The sequence below is a fragment of the Acipenser ruthenus genome, chromosome 2, assembly GCF_902713425.1.
Source record: "Acipenser ruthenus chromosome 2, fAciRut3.2 maternal haplotype, whole genome shotgun sequence".
NCBI lineage: Eukaryota > Metazoa > Chordata > Actinopteri > Acipenseriformes > Acipenseridae > Acipenser > Acipenser ruthenus.
Window position 1 is genome coordinate 71,961,446 of NC_081190.1, and position 25,252 is coordinate 71,986,697.

The window sequence follows — 25,252 nt, forward strand, 5'->3', positions numbered from 1 at the left end:
GTTCGTAACTCTGAAAAATGAGTTGTCAATGGTTTTATTAAATGTGTACACCTGCTATCTACACCCTCAATCTGGCGAATAACACAAGGACACAGTACAGTAATACAATACTCATATTGTTAGGGTTCTAAAGTCCTTAAAACAGTACTATAAAATGGAAAAAGTCTACATTTACCATTGAAATCGTAACTGTAGCAAAACACAGATTTAAACGTCCATGAAAACCTGGGTTAACGTTGTGCTTGTTTTAAACAAAATGTATTCGTGCGGTTTGCTCAGTTATTCAGCCTCCTTTTGGCTTAAAAAAAAAAAACTGCTTTGTTAAAAAGTTAAATGTTCCCAGTAAAATTGCCAGTACTTGCTTTGAAATCTGCTTCACTTTTCTGAATACATTTGCTGGTACAGTAATATTGCCTTCTCCATGACCAGCATGCTGCTTATAGGAGCGCCTATGAGGTTGCATTGCACTCATGGTTATTATTATTATTATTATTTGTTTTTTTAGCAGACACCTTTATCCAAGGCGACTTACAGAGACTAGGGTGTGTGAACTATACATCAGCTGCAGAGTCACTGTGCATCAGCTGCAGAGTCACTTACAACTACGTCTCACCCCGAAAGACGGAGCACAAGGAGGTTAAGTGACTTGCTCAGGGTCACACAGTGAGTCAGTGGCTGAGGTGGGATTTGAACCGGGGCCCTCCTGGTTACAAGCCCTTTTCTTTAACCACTGGACCACTCAGCCTCATAGTTGAGTGATTGCATGCTTCCGGTTGAAAGTGAGACCGGTCAGTTCGTAACTCTGGGGTTCTACTGTACGTGCAATTCTTAAATATAGGTTATGAGCTGCAATTTAGTTTGTTGTCTCAAGGGGGAGCCATAATATCTAAAAATAAACAGCAGCATGGTATGAAAGGATACAATCCCAAGCTTTGTCTCAGCCTCAAATAAACAGTATTTCAAACCTATGACTGGGTGGCATACAGTAAGCAAAATAAATACAAGTTTCTTCCAGCGATATACTTTTTGTTACTCTTTTAAAATTCATAGTCAGTTCCAATGTGTTTAGTTTTATTCATCTATTGGTGGATTCAGAAAAAAAAACATTTCTCTATTCACACATAATACTAAGTTAAATTTATACATAACTTCAGAAACACATTATAAGGTAAAACTAATAAACTAAAATCACATAGACAAACATTTAAGAACATAAGAAAGTTTACAAACGAGAGGAGGCCAGTCTGCCCATCTTGCTCGTTTGGTTTGGTTTTAGCCTGTCTGCAATAGACATACCTTTTAAACCCGGGATAATTCTGGTTGCTCTTCTTTGCACTCTTTCTAGAGCAGCAATATCCTTTTTGTAGCGAGGTGATCAGAACTGAACACAATATACTAGATGAGGTCTTACTAATGCATTGTAAAGTTTTTACATTACTTCCCTCGATTTAAATTCAACACTTTTCATAATATATCCCATCTCCCATATGGTATTTATAACGTACATTTGTATTGCCTGTGTGCAGTACCTTACACTTGTCTCCTATTAAATGTCATTTGCCATGTGTCTGCCCAGTTCTGAATGCTGTCTAGATCATTTTGAATGACCTTTGCTGCTGCAACAGTGTTTGCCACTCCTCCTATTTTTGTGTTGTATGCAAATTTAACAAGTTTGCTTACTGTACCAGAATCTAAGTCATTAATGTAGATCAGGAATAGCAGAGGACCTAATACTGAGGTACTCCACTGGTTACCTCGCTCTATTTTGAGGTTTCTCCTCTATCAGTACTTTCTGTATTCTACATGTTAACCACGCCCTAATCCATATGCATGAATTTCCTTGAATCCCTACTGCATTCAGTTTGAGAATTAATCCATTGTTATTGTTGCATCCTCAAAAAAATCAAGCAGGTTAGTTAGACACAATCTCCCTTTCCTAAAACCATGCCGTCTCCCAGGATACTGTTACCATATAGGTAATTTATAGTTTCCAGAAGTTTACATATAATAGAAGTCAGGCTTATTGGTCTGTAGTTACCTGGTTCGGTTTTGTCTCCCTTTTTGGATCGGTATTACGTTTGCAATTCTCCAGTCTATCGGTACAACCCGTGTCAAGAGACTGTTGCATGATCTTGGTTAGCGGTTTGTAAATAACTTCTTTCATATGTTTGAGTACTATTGGGGGGATCTCATCCGGCCCAGGGGATATGTTTATTTTAAGAGTTTAGTCCCTTTAACACTTCTGCCTCTGTTATGCTAAAGTTGTTTAAAACTGGATAGGAACAGGTCGACATGTGGGGCATGTTGTCCGTATCCTCCTCTGTAAAAACTTGTGAAAAGTAATTATTTAATATATTTGCTATTTTTTTCTCTTAATCTATGATTTTGTCATGTGTATCTCTTAGACATTTTACTTCCTCCTTGAATGTTCTTTTGCTTTTATAATATTGGAAAAACTTTTTGGAATTGGTTTTAGCCCCCTTGACAATGCTCATTTTGATTTCTCTCTTGGCCTTTCTAACTTACTTTTTTACTTGTGTTTGCAGTTCCAAGTACTCTTTCTAAGTACTTTGTTCTTGGTGCCTTTTTTAGCTGAATATTTTTTTTAATTGATCTATTAAACCATTTTGTTTTAGATTTTGATTTGTCTACTTTTGGGATGTAATTGTTTTGCGCCTCTAGTACTACATTTTTTTAAAATAGCCATCCTTTTTCTGTGGATGTTTTCTCTATTTTACTCCAATCAACTTCTCTGTTTCTGTCTCAGTTTCATTCCGTCATAGTTTGCCTTTTTAAAATTGTAAACCTTAGCTTTAGTTGTTACTTTTGGGTTTTTAACTAGCACTTCAAATGAGACCATGCTGTGATCTGAGTTTGCCAATGGTTCTCTAACCTCTGGTTTAGTCATTCTGTCTTTGTTATTTGAAAAGACTAAATCGAGGCATGCCCTCCCTCTAGTCGATGCCTTGACAAATTGAGTTATGAAGCAGTCATTTGTTGTTTCTACCTTTTCAATTTCGGCTGTCGTGCTCCCCACCGGGTTTTCCCACTTTACATGGGGGGGGGGGGGGAGTTGAAATCCCCCCATTTAGTATGGCTTCTCCTTTGCTACATGCATTTCTAATGTCATTGTATAACAGATTATTTTTCTCAGTGTCGAAATTTGGCGGTCTATAGTATACCCCTATTATTATGCCCTTTGAGTTTTTGTCCATTATTCTGACCCATATTGATTCTGAGTTGTTTTTTTTCTCTCCTAGATTTAGCAACTGGGCTTCAAGACTATTTTTGATGTATAGTACTACCCCTCCGCCTCGTCTGTCCTGCCTGTCTTTCCTATACAGTGTATACCCACTAATATTATATTCGTCTCCATCACTGTCGGATAACCAAGTTTCTGTAACACCTTTCAGATCTTAGTTACTTGTTAGTGCAGTAGCTTCAAGTTCTAACATTTTGTTTTTGAGACTTCTAGCATTTAAATAAATATATTTAATGGCTATCTTACCTGAGTTGTTGCCCTTGTTTTGATGTGGTCTCCCTTCTGTTTTTTGTTGATTTCTCCCCCCTTCCTTTCTAGTTTAAATGCTTCTGAACCCCCTCGAGTATTCTTTTTCCGAGTAGATTGGTTCCCTTTTTTGATGAAGGCACTTATGTATTTAATGTAGGTTCACTACCAGTTCTCAAGCAGTATGGATATTTTCTACTACAGCATTTGCTAACTTTTGTACACACACACTGCAGCATTCAATTTATTCTTTGGTTTACTGTAAAAAAGAAATCTGCATTATTAATATTGACAAGTGTTCCTATTAATATGAGACCAAAAGAGTATAACAAAAAAGGCAAAATAATTTTGAATGCAGTAGTCGGTAGAGGATTTATATATACGATAGCAGCCTAGCAAGATTAAGTATGCAGTAAATTATCACAGGGTTTTAAATTATGAAAAGATGTATTCTCTTTGAAGCCTTGTTTTAAATAGCTTGGGGACCTACCAATTATATAAACTGACCATTGCTGATATTGATGTCTGTCAACCAGTAAATCAGCCAACAGAATTCTAAGAACATTTTGGAATGGATGTTCAAGAGAGCTTCTGGGTCATCCAACAAAGGGAGTAAAATACCTTCTGAGGGCAGGGGTTCTCAAGCTTTTCACTGAATATTCCCTGCAGCTTTGCTTTTTATTCTTTGCAAAGAAAAACCCACGAAAGACATGACCACATTCCCAACGCCTAAAGGGGATACATGGCCCTCCAACTGCTTTTTACAGTAGAACAGTTACAAAAATCACACTCATGAATTGATTGCTCAACAACACACCTGGAAACAGTGCTCCTGGCAAAGATGCTGTGAATTTTAACTGTTAAAACACAGCTCTCCTGGCTTAGTTTTGGGTTTCTTCTTAATATTCCTCATGTTAAAGATGTACTGTAGAGCTTTTATTACTACACTACAGATACATTAAAATCATAGAAAAATAATACATTTCAGAGCTGGACATTTCAGTTTTAGGAACTTTTCCCATGTGTTCGTAACTTTGCAGTTCTACTATACCATCAAATGTCAGCTTTTGGACCAATTACCATAAAATTATGACCCAATTGTAAATGCAAATTAGAAATGCATGCAAATAACTAAGCCTATATATTCAGGGGTTCACATAACTGGTATGCAGGTATGCATCAGTACATTTATATAGTGTATATATTAAAAAAAAACCACACAGATGAGAGGAGGTATTGATGTTTGAGAGCCATAATATTTTAATCCTCTATATACATTTAAATACATTTATATCCTTCTACAAATACCGCTGTGCTGTCAACCTAACGTGTTCAACAACACTAATAAAGTGAAGAAGTGTTTTGTTTTTTGCTTTTGAATCCCCATGGCTGGAATTTGGTGGTAAGCTATTGAAATAAACAGAATGTGTGATGATTTGTTAAACATTGTAATAGCCAGCAATCCAGACTCCTACTTAAACATTCATAAACTGTTGCTTTCTCTTGCACGGCCATGAAGCAGTGCAGCTTATAAGAGTGGGTTTTCACATGTCAACATTTTTAAAAAGAAATATCAACCTTTGCCATCAGCCTCACGCCTTTCTGCCCTGATGCATATTTATATGTGTAAGATGACCACTGAAACCTTTGATCATGAACCCAGCATCCTTGACAGGGGTGCAAATCATTTTGAAAATTTGTGCTAAACTGTTTGGAAAGTTTAGCACCAGAGAGCCTACTGTACTAGTGCTAAATTATTAAATACTGCCCTAATCAAGCCCTCCTTACACCACCTCTCCTGTGTATGTGGATGAGTGTGGGTGGGTCATTTGAATAGTGCAGACCCAATGAAAAACTATCATATAGGTTTATCAACAAATACATAATAACAATAAATTAAACATGGTGCCAGAATTTAATGTCGTTCACACTATATGAGGTTCCCTAGCACTAGAATCTAGCTCCAAATTTGCACCTCTGATCCTTGACATCACAATTGTTTGAACTGTCGGAGGAGGTAGAGCTAGACAGAGACTTGGATAATGACCTGCGACAGGATAGCCGGGTGTCCAAGGCAGTCAGGAGGTATGAAAGACTCAGAATTGGACTGCAGGTTTAAGCACTGGGGCGCATTTATTTTAACACAAATAAATCAAAAAACCACTGGTCACAGAGCAAAATAAAACAGTTTAACAAAACAAGTCACGAACACCACAAACAAACACACAAACAAACACACAAACAAAATAACAAAATAATAACAGCAAACACTCACAGTGTAAACACTCACCAAACTCCCTTCTCCCAAGCAAAAGATTTTCCCCTCAAATGCCATGTGGCTGGAGCTTAATTAACCATTAATCATTCAATTAAGGCTCCAGCCACATTTTCACATGTATTTGGCAGGGATAGGAAATTATTTATATATAAACTTGGAATCGCCAATTGCTTTTTTTTTTTTTTTTTTACCCCATTTTCTCCTCAAATTGAAATGCCTAATTTTAAGCCTGGCTCACCACTGCAACCCCCCCCCCCCCGCTGACTCGGGAAGGACGAAGACGAGCACATGCGTCCTCCGAAACGTGTGCCGTCAGCTGTCCAATTCTTTGAACTCTGCAGGCCCGCCATGCAGCTACCTTCAGAGCTACAGCGGCGGAGGACCATGCAGATCTGGGCCGGTTGCAGGGAGGCCCACAGGCGCTCGGCCAGTCTACAGGGGTTGCTGGTGCACAGTGAGCCGAGGACACCCTGGCCGACCTAAGCCCACCCCCCCCCCCCCCACCCCGGGCGGTGCTTGGCCAATTGTGTGCCGCTCCCTGGGAACTCCCGTCCACGGGCGGAAGTCGAATAGCCTGGACCTGAACTGGCAATCTCCAGGCTATAGGGCACACCCTGCACTCCATGCAGTGCCTTTACTGGATACGCCATTTGGGAGCCCCCACACAATACATTTTAAAATTGTAATATAATATTTACAAGCAGGGCACTGCCCTGCCACATGACCCTTAATTGTGGCGCGTACCAAACCATTTCTGCTGGTACTCATGCGAGAACCTAATGATAAACGTTATGTGAACACCTGTATGTATGCTATGTGGATGTTGTGTTCCAATATTCAGCAACAATCATGCGAAAGCAGAAGAATCTCTGGGATGGCACAAACTAATTATTTTAATAACCTGTTATAGGTAGCACTTTTTTTGTGGTCCTCAAATGACTGATTTTTATGCAAATAATGTGAAATATATAAATGCTGCAATTCCCTGTTGTACGTCAGTTTTTGGCATGAAGGGCAAAACAGCAAGATCTGCAGACTTTCAAAGAGTGTGGATAGTAGATGCTCAGTTGACAGGTACTTTGGTAACCAAGGCTGCACAAATAACTTTTTCAAAAGGAAGTGTAAAAATTGGAGGAATTTGCTACAGATTTTCAACACTACATTCCAGGAGTTTGCATTATTAAATTGAGGAACGGTCTTCTTTCTGTCTAATACTTGAACCACTTCACACTTCAACCACTTAAAGCTTTCAGGTCCTTGCTGGCCAAAAGTGTTTTTGTGGAGTGTGTGGAAACAGGGGGGCCCAAACAGGGTTGTTGAGGTCCAAAGTCCTCCAGGCTTTATAGGTATTAAATTGGGTTCGATTGGGCCTCGATTGTGAACCAGTGCTGTAGAGGTTACCTAATCCTTCAAGGTGAAACCACCGATATGTTATGGTTTTCTTCCAGCAGGTGGTAGTATAAGGCAAAATGTTTCAGAAGTATGATGGGAAGCAGGGCAAGTGTGGTAAGATTCATCTAAAATTCTGCCAGAATATGAACTCAATATTTTCAGAACTCAGTTTTCAGTCAGTGTGGCTTTTTATTGAATTTTCTTAAAAAAAGAGAAACATTTACATTCAGCACATTTAATATTAAAACTTGATACAGATGGCTGCATCAAGTTGATTGTTTCAAAACAAAAAAAGTTTGTATCTCATTAAATACTAAAATAAAATGATACAGAAATGATTGTATGGAGTAGAAATGGTATAAGACACTATAAACTATCAGAAACAGAAGACAAATACATTACAATAAAAATGCAACAAAGACTGCCAAGTGCCGGGGTATTTTTTTCAATTTGTGGAGAAAAAAGGAAATATTTGTCTTTGCGTAGCTATGTAGCACATTTTTATAAAATCACCTGCAAAAATACCAGCAACTGACATCTCCTGACAACTTTAATTTAAAAAAAAAGGGAGTACACATACTGAGCTCTGTTGTACACTTTGCAAAGACTGAGAGGTCACTATTTGTTACAAATAGTTATCAAAAAATCCTTTCTCCTTTCCTGCGAGACACCAGCAGAAAAAAGTTGGGCCTTCCTGTCTCCAAAGCTTATTTCTTTTTATAAAAAAAAAATAATAATAAACAACAAAATAAAACCAAAAACAAACAAAAAAAAACAGCCGCTAAAATATACACCATGAATTAACTAAAATAATTAAAATATAAAAAGCATTCAACTTAAAATTTAAAAACAAAAGCTAAAAATCAATATGGATCCTTTTGCACCAGTTTTTTTTTTTCTTTAAATAGTAACACATATCCCTTTATGTGTTGCATGGCAGTGTAGGGGTGTCGGGTGTGATGCAAGTGGAAGCCAACGTGGTTTGTGTTCTTTATCAAACAAGGACAGCAATGTCAAGTGTGCAAGTGGGGGTGTGTGTGTGGGGGGTGGAGGGGTGGGGTGGGGTGGGGGGGGGGGGGGTAGTTGTGGCAAAGTAAAGGGTAAGTATTAACATTGTAAAAGGCAGTGGAGAACCCACGGTCCATAACTGGAGAAACCTGGGGTGTGCTCATTCATCAGCGACAGTGGTGATCAGCGACAGTGAAGGTTGAGGAAAGGGGATGGTTCAGACGGCGATTGTCTTAACAGTTCAGTGTCTCTAAAGCAGTGACTGCAGAGTGGGGGGGGGCGGGGGGGAAGCACTGGTGTCCTTTAGGAGTGACTGTGCAGTTGAATCTAGCAGGCTTCCATCTCTAAAAGGGGACCCAGAGCTGCTGTCTTTGATTAGCATGTGGAGAACGCATATTTTCCTCCTGGAAAATAAAAAAAAGAAGAGACAGTTAGAAAGATATTTAAGCACCTCATATCCAGATTAAAACAGTATTGAATTTATGTAGCACTGTACCAGTATATTCTAAGACATTGTATCTGTACAATAATATTCATTTGTGAGGGGAAACAAAACAAAATCTTAGGGTTAAAAATAAATGTACAATACAAGAAGTTCAGGTTGTATATACAGAGTGAACGGGTTTCAGATCTTTCAGATTAACCCAGCTATATTTGTAACAGATACCATTCTTTGTCAATTTGGAACTCAATTTACTATTCCAACCCTAACTTCTGCATTTGCCAGAAAATAAAATGCATTAATTGATTTTCTATCCAGTTCACTCGTGAATACACATCCTTTGAGAATTAAAAGTCAAACAAAACCCAGCCTTTATTTTATAATTTGCTATTTACTGTAGACGTACACAATTTAGAAATCCAACAGACTTAAAATCCTTCAGCTTCAGTGACTGCAGGTCTGACCTATGTAGCAGACCCCACACTATTCCTGTATTGTACTGTGGAGTGCTGCTACTTATTTTCCCTTAAATTACAAAATGAGTGTCTGCAGACACACATTATTGAGTATTGATCTCCAAATTCTGCATCATTTATCAACTATGTCTAGGGAGGAATATTCTGTTCTGGTGCGAGAGCAACATATTTACTCGGATAAAAAGTCAACGTGAAATTTAAAACTGTAAATAAAGGGGTATTTCCATGTCAGAACAAAGGCTATTTTGTAGCATAAATAGACTCATGTGCTTGTTACACAATTATTAGTAATTTAAGACCTCCATCAAGGTTACTGTACAATATGTGCTTGTGATAATATACAAAAATAATAGACAAATTGATAAAATGCCAATATTCACATATTCAAATGATGGACTTCCAATCAGACATGGACAATCAAAACCTGCCAGATCCGCTGTTTAACTGCATGGCTTTTACCTAGATCAGGGGTTCTCAAACCCGGTCCTGGGGACCCCCCAGTGTCTTCTGATTTTCATTCCCACTGAGCCTTCAATTACTTAACTAGACCCTTAATTGAACTATTAATTTGCTTAGTTAGACCATTTGATTGTTTTCAGCTCTTAAACAGTTGCAGAGTTCAAGTTACTTATAAAATGTTATAGCTAACTTGAAATCTGCAACTGTTTAAGAGGTGAAAACAAGTAAAAAGGTCTAATTAAGCAAATTATATCAGTTTAATTAAGGGTTTAGTTAAGTAATTGAGAGTTCAGTTGGAATGAAAACCAGGATGACACTGGGGGGTCCCCAGGACTGAGTTTGAGAAGCCCTGATCTAGACGACGAGGCCAATGACCTACAGCAATTGTGGACACAGACAAATGTTTGTAATTGAATAACCAAGTGTTGGATTATCTAGTAACATTGCAAGCCAAAACGAAAATCTTGAAAATACAGAAACATGTACATTAGTGTGACTTCTTTTAGGTGTTCATACCTGATAAAATACAAAAAACAGTAATATACTAATATTAGCAATACAAACATTTCCTTTTCACAGGAGTATGTGTCCAAATTAAAACACACACACACACACACACTATTTGCGAGATTTACAACTCCACCCCACCCTTGAACTGAGTTTGAAAGCCTCAGTATTTCCTTATGTCCAGACTACTTAACCACATGTGGATCAAAAGAGGTGGGAGAGGTACCTTTTCCCAGCGAGAGCTGACCCTGATCTTAGCAAACAGGCAGGCAGCACTGAAGAGAGCACCCTGCCGCTTTTATTTACCCCGTCCCTTTTCATCCCAAGATTTCAAAGCTCTAGTCCGGCTTGCTCTTCCTGGGAAGGTTTTCCTCTCTGCCTCAGATGAAAACACTCAACTTCCTGTTGTAGAATGGCCTTGGGGCACCAGGCCAGAGTTTCACAGCCGCTTCGACACAAACGCCGGGATTCAGAGCTACTCCCCATTAGCACTCAGGAATGCTGGCTGGACGCAGAGGAAATGAAACACTCTTCTGTTTAAGGCCTGTATTCCCCTGGTCGGGCAGCAGGCTACCTTTGAAGTAGGGAGGTTAAGATAACTAGAGCGGCCTCACGTTTCTCAATTGCGCCCTTTACCCTTAAGATGAATAAAGGCGCAAGAGCAGCAGTACTCCCTTCTCTATCTTCAGTTCCAGGACTTTTAGTTTCATCCCACTGAAAGAAAACTGTTGTCATGTCTAGTTTAAATCTAGCATGATTAGCACATCAAAGAAGTGCCCACGTAGATATTTTATTTGTATAAAATACCAGCTTACAGGAAAACTATTGATATCTAATTTAAAATTAACAAAAGACTTTAGAACAAACATGGTACTGACATCCCATGGATTGACCTGCAATGATAGATTGAGTTTTGCCCCTGCAACTGTAAAAACAGCAACCACCTCTTAAAAGAGAAAGAGGTCAATAGTCTAGTTTGATATTTTTTGTGAAAGATTCTTTCTGCCCATCAAAAAGGGTTATTCCTATATACCTTTTTAGAAATTGGGGAATGGTGTACAGACTTGGAATCTGCATGCAACTGATTATGGTGATGTAATCTATAAAACATTCATTACTAACTGCCTTTGAAACCCTTCATCTTATAACAGGCATTACAGAAGAGAAGACAATATCTGCATTGGATCTTTGTCACACTGAATCTTTGGGTACCAGAGGCCAAGAGCATTTAACCAATAGTTGGCAAGTGTTTGTCCTAACAGTACAGTAATTATTAACCCACAGGCAGCCGTTTACAGCTCACTGTATGCAAACGAGAGTCATCTAGAAGAATAAACCATCTCAGGACGATTTACAAAATCCCAACTGATGTTTAACACAGCAACGGAAATAAGAAAAATAAGAAAAGTATGTTTCATATAGAAAAATACTGTGTGTATATATATATATATATATATATATATATATATATATATATATATATATATATATATATATATATATATATATATATATACACACACATATAGACTAACTGTAACAGCATGTAATATGCAAGCGTTTCCTTTGAAACAAACAAAAAATACATTTTGCTTAATGTTCAGCAAATGGAATCCTTTTGAGTCTCAGTTGGGACGAGCCAGCTTCCCCGTCTCATGAATCAGAGACATAAAAAAAGGTCACATCAGGATCCCTCCAAGAAACCACAGGCATGTGCAGAAGAGACTGGGAATTGCCCACATCTGAGATGTTGCTGGGGGCCGTAGCTGAAGTCTAGCCAAACCAGGCAAGCCCCAGCAAGGCCCAATACACAGGCCAAGGCGGCACAATCAAAGAGCAACAATGACTGCTCCTTCTGCTGTGGTTAGGCTTCAAAGAAACTGCTGCGAGTCGCATTCTGCAGCGTGGTGGGAGGGGAGGGGCGAAAGGAGCTTGGGCTGCATCCATTATAGGAGCCGCAGTCTCTCCAAACATATACTTCCAGCAGACACAGATCCCACAATAAACAGACGTTGCTTCCTCTCTATCACCTGGATGACTTTCATCCAGACGGCGTGTTCAAAGGGAACAAATTAACAATGGTGAACTACAATTGTGGGTGGGGGACAAATTAAAATTGGCCCTACACGCTACAATTTAAAAATAGACATCTGATGAAGCAGTACATTTTTTTCTTTAAAACAAACAAAAAAAATGGACTGCTGGAAGGACGAGCGAACAAGGGCTTTCCCCATTGCCGATTCTTCCATCTTTACCATTTCATTCACTTACTTGGGTGGCACGTGTGTAAAATTACACTGTTTAGGTTCTATTAACCATGTACCCTTATTCTTGATTGCACTTTTAAAAGCTGCACAGGTGGTTATTTGCTAGTATATTAAATTAATTGTAACTTTACAGCCATCTGTACACTATGTTCACAGTCAATGTGAAGTAAATTTTCTGCCCATGCTGCTACACCAACAGCAAGAGTTGTAACTAAGAGTTTAAGGGGGAAGATCAGCCACTGACACTTTTTTTAATCTTAGGAATGCCAATAAAGATGCCCATTACTGCCTTTACACGTATTTTTGTAAAATGCAAGATTTGGTAAGAAATTAACTTGAACTAAAAAATAACATAAGCGCTGATATCAGTTCAATAAAAATAAACTACCATTCTTAATGTAATCCATGTTACAGACTAAAAGCGAGAGCGAGGATAAAAGAAACAGCCAAAAATGTGTTCATTTAGTGATGTTACTGCAGTCTGCTAAGCCAACTTCAATCCTGCTCTTAGGAAATGCAAATTGTGTATTTGGAGTTTTGTTGTATTCTTGGAATTATGCATATTAGTTTCAGAATGTCACAATGAATCAGACCGGATGGCAATCTGTTCTCCGCTAGGCACCGCTAATGATCGGCTTAGTATTGCTTAACGTTATTTGTTTTCCCCTATTTCCAGAGAACAAAGCAAAAAAAAACTGTTATTCCATGTCAAATTCAAGATAAGGTACAATAATGCCCCTCTACCTCCGAATAGAAATGAAACTGATGGTTTTTTGTTTGTTTTTCCCCCATCTGGAAGCACAAAAATGACTTGCCCAGAGCAAGAAGCTTGTCAAATTGGTTGTAAATGAAAATACATCATGCATTCCCACTCCCAATTAACACAGAATATTTATTTATTTTAAATGTTCTCCTCATTATAATGAATGTAAAAAACTTTGAAGGTTCTACAGATACAATCCTGATGTTTTTAAAAGATTAGTCTGTAAAACCAGAGTCAGAGTCAATTATTAGAGTTCATTTTAACTCAATTTAAAAGATTAAAAACTTTTCTTCAATTCAATAGAATAAAAAGAAAAGAAGTTTAGATTTCCTTACCATTGCTCAGATGTATGCAGTTTTCATTCTCTGGCCTGTACCTGCAGAAAATTCAGTCCTTTAATATTTCTCGTCAACGTTTTTTTTTTTTTTTTTTTGTAACTTGGGTTTTAAGCAAAGGAGGACTTAAAACCATGAAAGACCTTTTAATGGGTCTTCCGTACCAAAGTGGCTTTGTAAACCATCATATATATTTTTTTTCTGAAGAGTAAATATTTTGACTTATTACACAGATACGTATAGTAGCACAAACAGATACTAAAAACATCTTCACAGACTAATCCCGCAAGACTAGGTGCTGTAGGGAGTGATGAGCAGTGGGGTGGTTGGAGACTACAACAGAAAAAACCAGCAGTGTGCACAACGGTGCTGGATGTGAATCAAGTCACACAAGGTCCTGTCACCACAGTGTACCTGCAAGACGGGCACCACATATTTATTCCATGAAGGCCAAACATTGATAAACATCTTTTGGAGGCTAAGAGGTTGGATAGATGGAAGAAAAATGCATGGAATCAAGACAAGAGGGAACTCTAATACTAATAATAATAGAAGAAAAAGCTTCACAAAATCCATTTCACAATAAAACTCCACATCCAATTAGCCGAAATCATTATTTATAATTCACATGAGGGATTACTGCAATATCACCTATTATAATAGTTTTTTTCTTTTCATATTTGTTTCTTTACTCAAGCTAAGAACTAGAAAACAACATTAGCTAGCTTGCAGTGCAGCATGTTTGAACAGATGGATATGGTGAAGATTGAAGTGAAGGCAGTGCAATTACCTGATGTGGTTTCCTGGATCTTCTCTCTCTTCCTCTTCTTCTTCTTTCCCTTTAAAATATCCAGGTGAACACTTGAGGTGTGGCTCCAGCACTCATACTCACTAAACCACTTTTAATTCAAGTTTGCAATGCTTACCCACCACCAGTTGGACAGCCCTAATATTTCTCCCCATTTTGTTCTGGAATATATTTCCACCCCGGAAACCCCTACTGCTTCCACCTTTTGTTGCTAGGCAGTCATATCTGTTGCAAACGTCATTAAAACATATATATAAAGAAGCAGGACACTGAAGAAAAAGAGATACTTAAAACAAGCTAGTGGTAAACAAAAGTATCAACATCCTCAACCCTAATTAATCCAAGAGGAATAACCATGTTACCGACAAAATGGCTTTGAAAGCAGCTGAACAATGCCTTTTACACTGCAGTACACTGGGACAGGAAAAAACTATTATCAATGGTGAGCTGAACTACAATCATTTATTATTTGTGAATATGCCTTTTAGCACAGTCATATATTAGTTATTGTTCTCACTTTTGAATTAAAAAAATATAAAAAAAATTCCAATGTATACATTTTAATGCATATGTTTGGAAAACAATAATAAACAAGAAAAACAAACAAACAAAACTGACTTCTGATGAATCTGCAGGAATTAGCCTCTCTGGTGCTCCTAATGTGCAGCATATTCAAACCCATCTTTTAAAAACCAGACGCTGCCAACACTGCCACGTAGCAACACATGCGACTGCAGCAACAAAACTAGGGTGGGGGTGAAAGTGAAGAAAAAAGGGGGAAAATGCCCAAGGTACCCAAAGGAGGCAGGTAAACACCACAAGCCTAACTCTAAACGGTGTAGTGAATACGAGTGCTGGAGCCACACTTTTGACAACTTCACTCATACATTCCCACACACATGCACACTCTACATACATACAAGTCAAAATAATGGTTCGACAAACACAAACATTTGTTTATGAGCTTTGTTACTTGACCGTGTGTTGAGCAGTGGGTGAGTACACCTTAATCCTTAAATTAGTTAATCTATCTTTACTAATAAAGATATAGAACTGGATGATCTAGAATTATACATGCCCCACCAAAAGAGAATGGTATTTCAAAAAGGTACAATTTTAAGTTAGTGGCATCTATGGGAAGGAATAAGGTGATCAAGAGTAAGGGCCTTATCTCATTAAACGAATCACAAACCTCTGTTTTACCGAGCTGCAATGTCACAGAGAACACTATCCTAGGTTAATTAGGACCAGAAATAAATCTAGCTGCCTAAAAAAGGAACAAGGCTCAAAAATAAATGCTGCATGTTGTTGCGACTTCTTATGCAACATTGTACGGAACTATAGTTTAGAAGTTCACAGCCATTCACCTCTCCTTTTCTAATCTGTATTGGTACTTACATAATTGTCTCTTGCAGACCAGCCTGGGTAAAGCTGCATGTGAAGCTGCCTTTCCTTGCGGGCCAATTCATAGTATTTAGCTTGCTCTTCCCGAGATAGCGCATGCCACTGTTTCATAGAAAACGATAGAGAGAGAGAGAGAGAGAGAGAGAGAGAGAGAGAGAGAGAGAGAGAGAGAGAGAGAGAGAGAGAGAGAGAGAGAGAGAGAGAGGCACACACACACACACACACAGAGGAAAAAAAAAAAAAAATCAGGTGAGTTAATCTGCATGTACTTTCAAGTTCATTCCAAAAAAGACATGTGGTGTTATTACGGTAAACTGTTTCAATTTCAAATTGAGTTAACAAAATGCACTAGTTGTAACTAATTTCATATAAAAACACTAGTTTCAACTTATCAGGCTTGAATGTTTTTAGGAATTACATGCCTGCAACTGTATGTTGCTGTGGCAAAAAGGCCTAGCTTGAACACCTACTGCTGTAGTTACTTTTAAAAGCACAATACGGCTTTGTAAATCAAGTTTGTACTGTTTTGTTTTTATTTCTTTATTATAATAATAATAATAATAATAATAATAATAATAATAATAATAATAATAATAATAATAATACTACAGTATTAGCTGACAGCTTCAGCTCTTTATCTATATTTTTATATGGGTATATTTTGGGCTAATAAATTCAGGCGGAAAGTACAAGGAATTATGCATGATATTGTTTCCTAAAGAGATGTCAATTAAAAACATGAACTCCTGCAATGGTTGTATGAATTAGCCTGGCTGTACCCACCCTCCTCCCCAGGATCTGATTGATGGCTGCACTTTCTTTCAGTGTACACTCCGCTACTACATTTGCTCTCATTTCTTTCATGTACAACATAAAAGCATTTAGAGGTTTCTTGATGTGAGGTCTTTTGGGCTCTTGCTCTTTTCTCTGTTCATGTTGAGGTTTCCTAAAGAAAAAAAGAGGGGGGGGGGGGGGAGAGAAAAGAAAATTAAAACGCATGCCAGATAAAGACGTTGGCTCCCATGGAGACAACAGCCTAGAATAAAAATAAATAAATAGGTGGCAGGTGGCAGGCTGATGCAGTAATTGTGCAAAATAAAATAAGAATAAATAGGAGCAGATGAGTACAATGCACACCCATCAGACTCCAATTTTATACTTTCTATTAGTTAGATTTTGTATAAAGTTGCTGGCATGCATTAGCCATTTCTTTTGTTTAATTAATTTGGGTGGCCCAATTGGATTGATTCCTCCAGTTGATCTAGCCAGCAAAGAATCTAGATTACCCTCCAATTTAAGATTTGTGTCATTTTGAATGGAACAAATACAACATGTACCCAGGTTGAGTGTCCATTTCTTATTGATTTGTTTTGCTTGAAAGCCTAGTGATACAGAAGTCTCATTCCCATGAGGAGCTAGCAGTGCATAACACAATGTCAGGACAAACACAGCATCTAGAATACAGAACGGGTCTCAAAACTGCTTAGAAGGGATGAGTTGGAATGTATGTAAACCATGTCAGAATAATCACATAGAGCTATTACCGTGCTAGCGCTTATTTATTTAGCCCTTAAAAGATGAGCAATTCCTTATTCCAGATGGCACCAAATAAATGTGCATCCTCACAAAGTATTTATTGATGGCTTTGATGTAAATCACTCTAGTCCAGTATGCTGGGATTTATAATACTATCACTTTCGCAACAGGTTATAACAATAACACAAAAAATGGTGTTTACTAAATCAAAAGGTAAATTATCAAATTTACCTTTTTATTATCAATCTACTGGCAGCCTATATTTTCTTACTGCGCTAAAACAGAAGTAACCGGTGCATCGATCTCCATAGGTCACAAATCACAAGCCCCTAGATCCGCACGCTGAGAAAAAAAAACCCCGCCAAAGTCAAATAAAAATCAACAGGTTGGATTTTATTTACCACAGGCTAAAGTGTAGTAGACAAACTATACAGAAAGTCAAGCGCTGCCTGAAACGTTTGCACGGTGTAAATGGTCAATAGCTAAATGAATAGGCTAAGCGCTTCTTTTGGTTGCCTCGCGGTGCTGTCTCCACCGTCTAATCAGCATACGATGCCATGCATAATATGAGGGTCGCTATGTTGGGCTAAGTTAATACAAAAATGTGTAGGGCAGTGTTAATTAACTTTGCATACATAGTAATCACCAGTATCTAGTCGTGGTCAGTAATTCCGGTCTTAGCAGTGTGCGACACCCAGTTGGGAAAAACTCAATTGTGACGTCAAAACAAAACTGAGCACAACTGATTGCAGAATCTGTGCATAATCGGTTGAGATGAGTCGGGACGGCTTGAGTCGGGCTGTGTGCAGCGGGCTTAAGAGGGATAAAATACTCTGGCTTCAAAACTCCATTGTGTGACCCCCCCAGGAATGGCAAGCCACTTACATGTGCATTAGGTCAGTGTCGTGTGGGTGTTCGTGCTTGACTTGAGGGTTGACAATGGCAGGGTGTGGAATCCCAGTTGCATGTGGTCCTGGGGGACCTGGCACCATGTGATGTGAAAACCTGCAAAATGAATACAAATCTAAAAAATACTAAATGCATCACACAAATGGCTTACAAATAGCTTTAGCAACAGAAATAGTTTTGCTAGCTCATTCTATCCCACCCAGCCCCAGTAAGTGAATTGTTGCAAGGGTGCAAATTCAAAAAGTCAGCCATTGCATACAGAAGACAGCACTTCCTTTATACCCGTCACCCACCAATGCAGCACAGAAATGCAAAACAGAACAAAAAACCTTTGAAAAATTTCCTTCAGAAATTGTACATTTGTTTTATGTATGTTGGGTCTCGTTAAAACAGGCAAACATTATGGATTTCTGATATTATTTCTTAATTCTGGCCCTTTACAATTTTAAACCAGTTAAATTCTTTGTTCTTGGAAAAAGGTGTAGTTCTAGTAGTCATAGTGACACACTAACTTGAGTTCTCAGAAACAACATTTTCCTGTTTGTCCTGTGCGGCAGTTTACAAAGTTTAACGTAAGAAAACAGAAAGCAATTTGGTAGAGAACGTTAACTATATTTAGGGGGGGAAAAAAAGATTTTGTGGCAGATTTTGGTAGGTTTGGCTACCCCTCTTTGTTCTATTGGTAATTTTTCAAGGGAAAGTTGTTGGACATGTAAAGCCTTCAGTAATGCTGCAGATCATAAATCAACCATTGCCAAGATGTCTGGTAGACAATAAAGGAAGGCTCGAGTCACACAGCAGAAATGGTATGGTGGAAGTACATACCTGAATTACACCTTCCCTCATAGCAAGCAGACAGTTTACTGCTTCCCCTCCACTCAGCTATTAATCAAAAAACTGTTGCTACCAGCAAGACTGTTCAAGAGACTAGTGTTGCTAACATTTCTTTAATATAAAAATGCATAGGGAGGTGTTAATAGAACACTAACTAAATATGTACCTGTATTATAAAACATTTAGAAACACAATCACATATTGCAGAGGGTGGATGAGAACTGTGGTTGTGATCCCACAACAAAGTAACAATAACCAAAAAAGCTGCTCTCCTCCCTTCCCTTTGAATGAGGGGAAATATCCCTAACTTTCTAAAGATGTTAGAAATGAATTAAGATATATTTAGTATAACATATTATATGTTGGTACATATATGTCTTTATTGATAACTTGCTGTAAGGTACCCCCTCTCAAGACACAGAGAGTAATAATGAGTAGCAATAATAATAATGACTATGTGTGGGTATGTTCTGCTGCCGAGTGACCCAGACATTGCTGCAGAGAAGCAGAGGCGCTCAGAGATAAAAGCAGGACAGCAGCAGCAGCTTGCCCTCTAGTGCCTGCAGCTCGTCGCCTCCTGCACCTACCTGGACATGGGGGTGTCGCCTGGGAGAGTGGAGGGGTACTGTTGTCTGAAACCACTTGAGATTGGATACATAGGCTGACCTTGCCTGAGGTCACAAAGAAAAGGGACCATCAAAACCACTGAATCCTTGACCCTGTGCAACCATGTATTGCTGACCTACCCATGCTGTTGAGTGCTTTTGTTTCAATAGAGTGCAAAACATTTAGTTTTAAGGTTTTAAAAGGAAAAAAAAGGGAGAGAAATGTCTAGGTATTACCCATTGACCTAAAATAACCAAACACAATTAATGTTACATTTCTGAAATGCTTGACTTTTCTGCTGTCCAATGACAATTAATTGCCCAGTTGTACCCTTCCAAAAAAAAAAAAAAAAAACACACACCACAGAAATGTCATAATAAAGAAATAAAGGCAAGGAACTTACCATCCAAGAGGTGGGGTAATCTGTCCAACTCCTCCAGGTGACAGTGGATAGAAATTGGCCATGTCAGGACCAGGATGATGATGTCTGTGTATGCCTAGAAGGAAGCCAGACAGTAGTACAAAGCCAGTTAAAGCACTGTCTGTTACAAAAACATCACATTTCTCTCCTGCCTACCTAAAATTACAGTGACATTCTAGCTTCCATTTATCCGAGCAGCTATTAAATTTGCTGGTGAAAAAAAAAAAGATTTGCTAAAAATAAACAAAATAAACAGTGTTACATGTAAATTGCACAGTTGGGGTGGGATGGGGGGGGGGGGGGGGGGGGGGGGGGAAGGAGACGACACACACACACCCCCCCAAGATGGAAAGAAAATGAGACCTTGTCTGTTTTCTGTGGTTTCCCTAAAGGCTAGTAAGGTTTTTTTAAATTTGTTACCACTAAGGATCAGTAGTTAATTAAGAATCGTTTTCTGTCCCGTAATTCTCGCACTTGATAGGATTCATTTGGCTCATGATTGTCACTATAGTTTGCACTAAGCTCTTCATCAAGCTGATTCCTTTGGGCTTCAAGGTCAAGAGCTTTTGCATGTGTAGTATTTAACAGTAAAATAAAGCCTTGCCAAAAAGGATCCGTCAAGTGACATCCCATATACACAAAACCCTACAGCTGTAACTGCCTCGCGATTAAACCGAAATCCTAATCCCAAATGGATCATTGCCTTTTTTCTTTTTGTTTTAATGATTTTCCTAAAAAACTCATACCCCCAGGACAGGTTGGTGGAGAGGAATAAAAAGGGGATGGGAGTACTTTAGCTAGCAGCATTTCCAATCACAAAAAAGGAAGCCTACTGACGTTACTTTATACCTGTCCTGAACATCAGCATTTTGAGGGTTTACACTACCGCAGGGGCTGCACTGTTACACGACACCATTGCAAGAGAGAAACAATAACAGATCACCTGTCAAAGACCAACCCCTAAAGGTCCGACAGAACAATCAGTTTGTAATTACAAAACAAACACAGCCCCATATATATATATATATAGACACACACACACACACACACACACAGTGTCTTGCAAAAGTATTCAGACCCTTGACCAATTCTCTTATATTACTGAATTACAAATGGTACATTGAAATTTTGGTCTGTTTGATATTTTATTTTAAAACACTGAAACTCAAAATCAATTATTGTAGGTGACATTGTGACAGCAACTTCAATGGTTCACAGGTGGAGGCCAATGGAAGGGTAATTGTGTCCTTGTTAGGGCAATTTCTTTCATCTGTGTAAACTGGGAGCTTCCACAGCACAGGGGTTGAATACTTATGCAAGCAAGATATTTCAGTTTATTTTTCTTAAAAGATTTCCATTACACGAGAGTAGATGTTAAAACTTCATGCTGATTTGAACTCGGCTCTCGCCAAGATAAGCACCAACTAAGACGTAGCTTTACAGTAAACTAATGTGATCCATATGCGTCTCCATCCATTTACGTTTCCTTCCATATGATGATGTAGATATCCTTCTGTCTGGTGTTAATGGCTGAAGTGTAATGCTGGCTCCAGGGATCAGCTTATTTTGCCTCCCTGGCGCATCAGCACACACAACGGCTGCGATGCTGGCTCCGGGGATCAACCAAAGTGCGGCCTCCCCAGCGCATCAGCATGACAACCGTCTGGATTGAGCTAAGTAGGGTACATCTCTGGGGTTTTCAAGTGGGCACCTTCCATCCTCAGTGTTTCGTCGACTAGCCCACGACACCTCAAGAGGGCTCGACGGTGATTCTGGCGTCCCAGCATCACCCCCCTCCGTCCCCCACTCAACTCAGCCCAGCTTACTTACCTGTCCCCAGCCAGAATCTTTCCGTCTCAACCACAGCCAGTTGCTGCTCCTCTCTGCTGCTTCAGATAAGTTCTTCACTGTGCAACGCAACTCTTGGCCACTGAATCCGACGTCTCTGAGAAACCGGGTTGTAGAGTGTGCCACAAATCCTCGACAACCCACTTCCACTGGGTAAACCCGAACTCTCCATCCTCGCTGTTCCGCTTCAGTGGCTAGTTGAGCATACCGCAGTTTCTTCCTCTCATACGCCTCATCTACAGCGTCCTCCCATGGCACTGTTAACTCTACCAGGTGAACAAGGCGTGCTGATCCAGACCACAAGACAATATCTGGTCGAAGGTTAGTGGTGGCAATCTCAGGTGGAAAAATAAGCCGTTGACCAACATCTGCCAGCATATTCCAGTCTCTAGCAGCTTCCAGTTGTCCTGGGCGAGGATTGGTTTTAACACCTTTTCTTGGTGGTTGCTCTCCTGGGCGGAGGAATGTTGTCTTTTGTGTGTAATGTTTTGATGGAACAGGTGACAACTTATTGGTCATGTTACGCTTGTCTTCCAATGCTAAGGCCAAACATCGCAGCACCTGGTCATGGCGCCAAGTAAACCGTCCTTGGCTAAGAGCCACCTTACATCCTGTCAAAATGTGCCTTAATGTTGCAGGTGATGAACACAAAGGACATGAGGGATCCTCTCCTACCCAGAGGTTTAGGTTCTGTGGTGATGGGAGAACATCATATGTTGACCTGATGAGGAAACTGATCCTGCTCTGTTCCATTGACCATAGGTCTTGCCAGCCAATCTTGCGTTGTTCCACACTCTCCCATCTCAACCATTCTCCCTGTTTGGCCTGGGAAATGGCCTTTATACACCTCATCCTCTCCTCCTGCTTTTGCACCTCGTTGACTACCAGCTTCCTTCTTTGAGCTGGGGCCGCCTTGTGCCATGTAGGAGGAGTTGAACTGAAACCGACCCCCTCTTCCATGCTGAACTTGCCCCATGATATCACCAATTCGAAGGGCAGCCTTTGCATCTTCCACAGCTTTCTTTGCCGCCCACTTTCTTCCAGTTTTCAACACAGGTGCTGCCTCCCTTACGCATTTATCGCGTGACTCTACTAATGTCATTTCCAGTCTGACCTTGGCGCACTTAAACTCCTCGGTTAGAGCAGAGACTGGTAGCTGCAGTATTCCTTTACCATAAAGTCCCACTCTGCTGAGGCAGCGTGGAACTCCCAACCATTTCCTGATGTATGAACTGATTAAAGCTTCCAGCTTCTCTACTGTTGTCAAAGAAACCTCGTACACAGTCAGTGGCCACAGCAACCTCGGCAGTAGACCAAACTGAAAGCACCAGAGTTTTAGTTTACCTGGTAGAGCGCAGCTGTCTATGCTCTTCAACCCTCCCACTGCTTGTTGTCTAACTTCTCCCACACGAACTGTGTCCTTTAGATCCCCGTCGTACCATCTCCCAAGACTCTTCACTGGCTTCTCAGACACTGTTGGTATTGCATCACCATTAATGAAGAATGTTTTATCTACTACTTTGCCTTTAATTATAGAGATGCTCCTTGATTTAGTGGGCTTGAATTGCATTCGTGCCCATTCAATGTTATTGGTTAATTTGCCCAATAATCGATTAGTGCAGGCTACTGTTGTAGTCATGGTTGTCATGTCATCCATGTATGCTCGAATTGGTGGTAGTCGCATTCCAGAAGCCAAGCGCTCTCCTCCTACTACCCATTTTGATGCCCTAATGATTACTTCCATTGCCATGGTAAAAGCCAGTGGAGAAATGGTGCATCCTGCCATTATTCCAACCTCTAGGCATTGCCATGTAGTGCTGAATTCTGAAGTTGAAAAACTGAATTGCAAATCTCCAAAATAGGCTTTCACTAAATTTGTTATTGTCATCGGTACACTGAAAAAATCAAATGCTGCCCAAAGTAGTTCATGTGGCACTGAACCATATGCATTAGCCAAATCCAGGAATGTCACATGGAGCTCCTTCCTCTCCTTTTTAGCTGATTGAATTTGTTGCCAGATCACATTGATGTGTTCTAAGCAACCTGGGAAACCTGGAATGCCCGCTTTTTGTATTGAAGTGTCAATGAAGCAGTTCTTTAATAGGTAAGCTGACAATCTCTGAGCAATAATGCTGAAGAAAATCTTGCCTTCTACGTTTAATAGGGAAATGGGACGAAACTGACTGATGCTTGTAGAATCTTTTTCTTTAGGTATAAAGACTCCACCTGCTCGGCGCCATGCTCTTGGTACAACCTGTTTTTCCCATGCCACTTTCATCAATTTCCACAGAATTCGTAGAACTCCTGAAGCACTCTTGTACACTCTGTACGGAACTCCATTAGGCCCTGGAGATGATGAAGCCCTTGCTTTTTTCACAGCTTGCTCTATTTCTTTCCACTTAGGTGCACAGTCCTCCATTTGGTATTCTGGTGGATTGATAGGTGGGATGTCTGACGGAACTGACATAGGCTCCTGCCTTTTTGAATCTGTATGTGTTTCCTCCAAATATCTCTCCAGCTCAACCTTAGATGCTTTTAGTGTGCCATTCTTCTCACTGGTGAATAACTTCTTTACAAATTTGAATGGGTCTTTATAAAAGTTAGCTCTCGCACGCTCCTTCTTTTTGTAGCGTTTCCGTAGGCGCTCAGCTCTGCGCAATGTTGCAAGCTTATCTTTTATGACCCTTTGTAAGAGATTGAGTCCCTCCTTCTGACTTTGTTCTGCTCTTCTCCATTGGTTCCTCAGCTGTCTCCTTTCTCTAACTAAGCGTTCAATCTCCTGCTGCCGTCTAGACTTTCCAGGAATAGTTTGTACTTTTTCCTTCCTTTTTTCAACTCCAAACCTCTCACTTCCATATGCGTAGATGATGTCCCCAAATTTATCCAGCTTCTTTTCAACTGTTCCACTTAATCTTTCCAATGCAACACAGAGATCTGTGTTTACTGTGTCCCATGCAGTTTTCTCACAAGCTCTTGGCCATTTAACTGCAGGCTTGTGCCTGTTGAGGTTCTTTTCTCTCTTATGCTGGTTTGTCTGACTGGGTTCACAAGGATCATTAGGTTCATCACTAACTGTGTCCATGCAAGTCCTCCTCACATCTATGACAGGGGTGCTGATATTTCCCAACATAAAACCAATGTCACCTTACAATAATTGATATTGAGTTTCAGTGTTTTAAAATAAAATATCAAACAGAACGAAATTTCAATGTACATTTGTAATTCAGTAATACGAGAGAATTGGTCAGGGGTCTGAATACTTTTGCAAGGCACTGTATATATATATATTTTTTTTTAAATCAGGGATGCTGCATCAGATTTAAACTTAATTTTACAATTGTGATACAGAGCTGGTCTGTACAGTGGAGCAAACTGTAAACTTCCACAAACATGGGCGCACAATTAATTATGGGGGGAAAAAAAACAAACAAAAAAAAAAAGTGACACAAGT

At 39.5% G+C, this 25,252-nt stretch overlaps 1 protein-coding gene across 13 annotated transcripts in view; it reads right to left on the reverse strand.

Annotated features, from left to right (window-relative positions):
• Nucleotides 1-7,347: 7,347 nt before the first annotated feature.
• The window catches only part of LOC117408361 (lymphoid enhancer-binding factor 1-like), a 59,813-nt gene continuing 41,908 nt past the window's right edge, over nucleotides 7,348-25,252 (reverse strand). For 2 of the 13 annotated variants that reach the window (XM_059000439.1, XM_059000430.1), the window contains 7 exons: nucleotides 19,936-20,029; nucleotides 19,514-19,597; nucleotides 18,069-18,188; nucleotides 16,431-16,593; nucleotides 15,642-15,749; nucleotides 14,226-14,274; nucleotides 13,524-13,913 (listed from right to left, as the gene is read on the reverse strand). In XM_059000439.1, the coding sequence (XP_058856422.1) occupies nucleotides 13,816-13,913; nucleotides 14,226-14,274; nucleotides 15,642-15,749; nucleotides 16,431-16,593; nucleotides 18,069-18,188; nucleotides 19,514-19,597; nucleotides 19,936-20,029 (716 nt within the window). In that variant the 3' untranslated portion in view covers nucleotides 13,524-13,815. Of the gene's footprint in view, nucleotides 8,591-13,435; nucleotides 13,477-13,521; nucleotides 13,914-14,225; nucleotides 14,275-15,641; nucleotides 15,750-16,430; nucleotides 16,594-18,068; nucleotides 18,189-19,513; nucleotides 19,598-19,935; nucleotides 20,030-25,252 lie in introns of those variants that run through there. The other 11 variants (XM_034013295.3, XM_034013294.3, XM_034013293.3 and 8 more) reach the window with 11 other exon arrangements.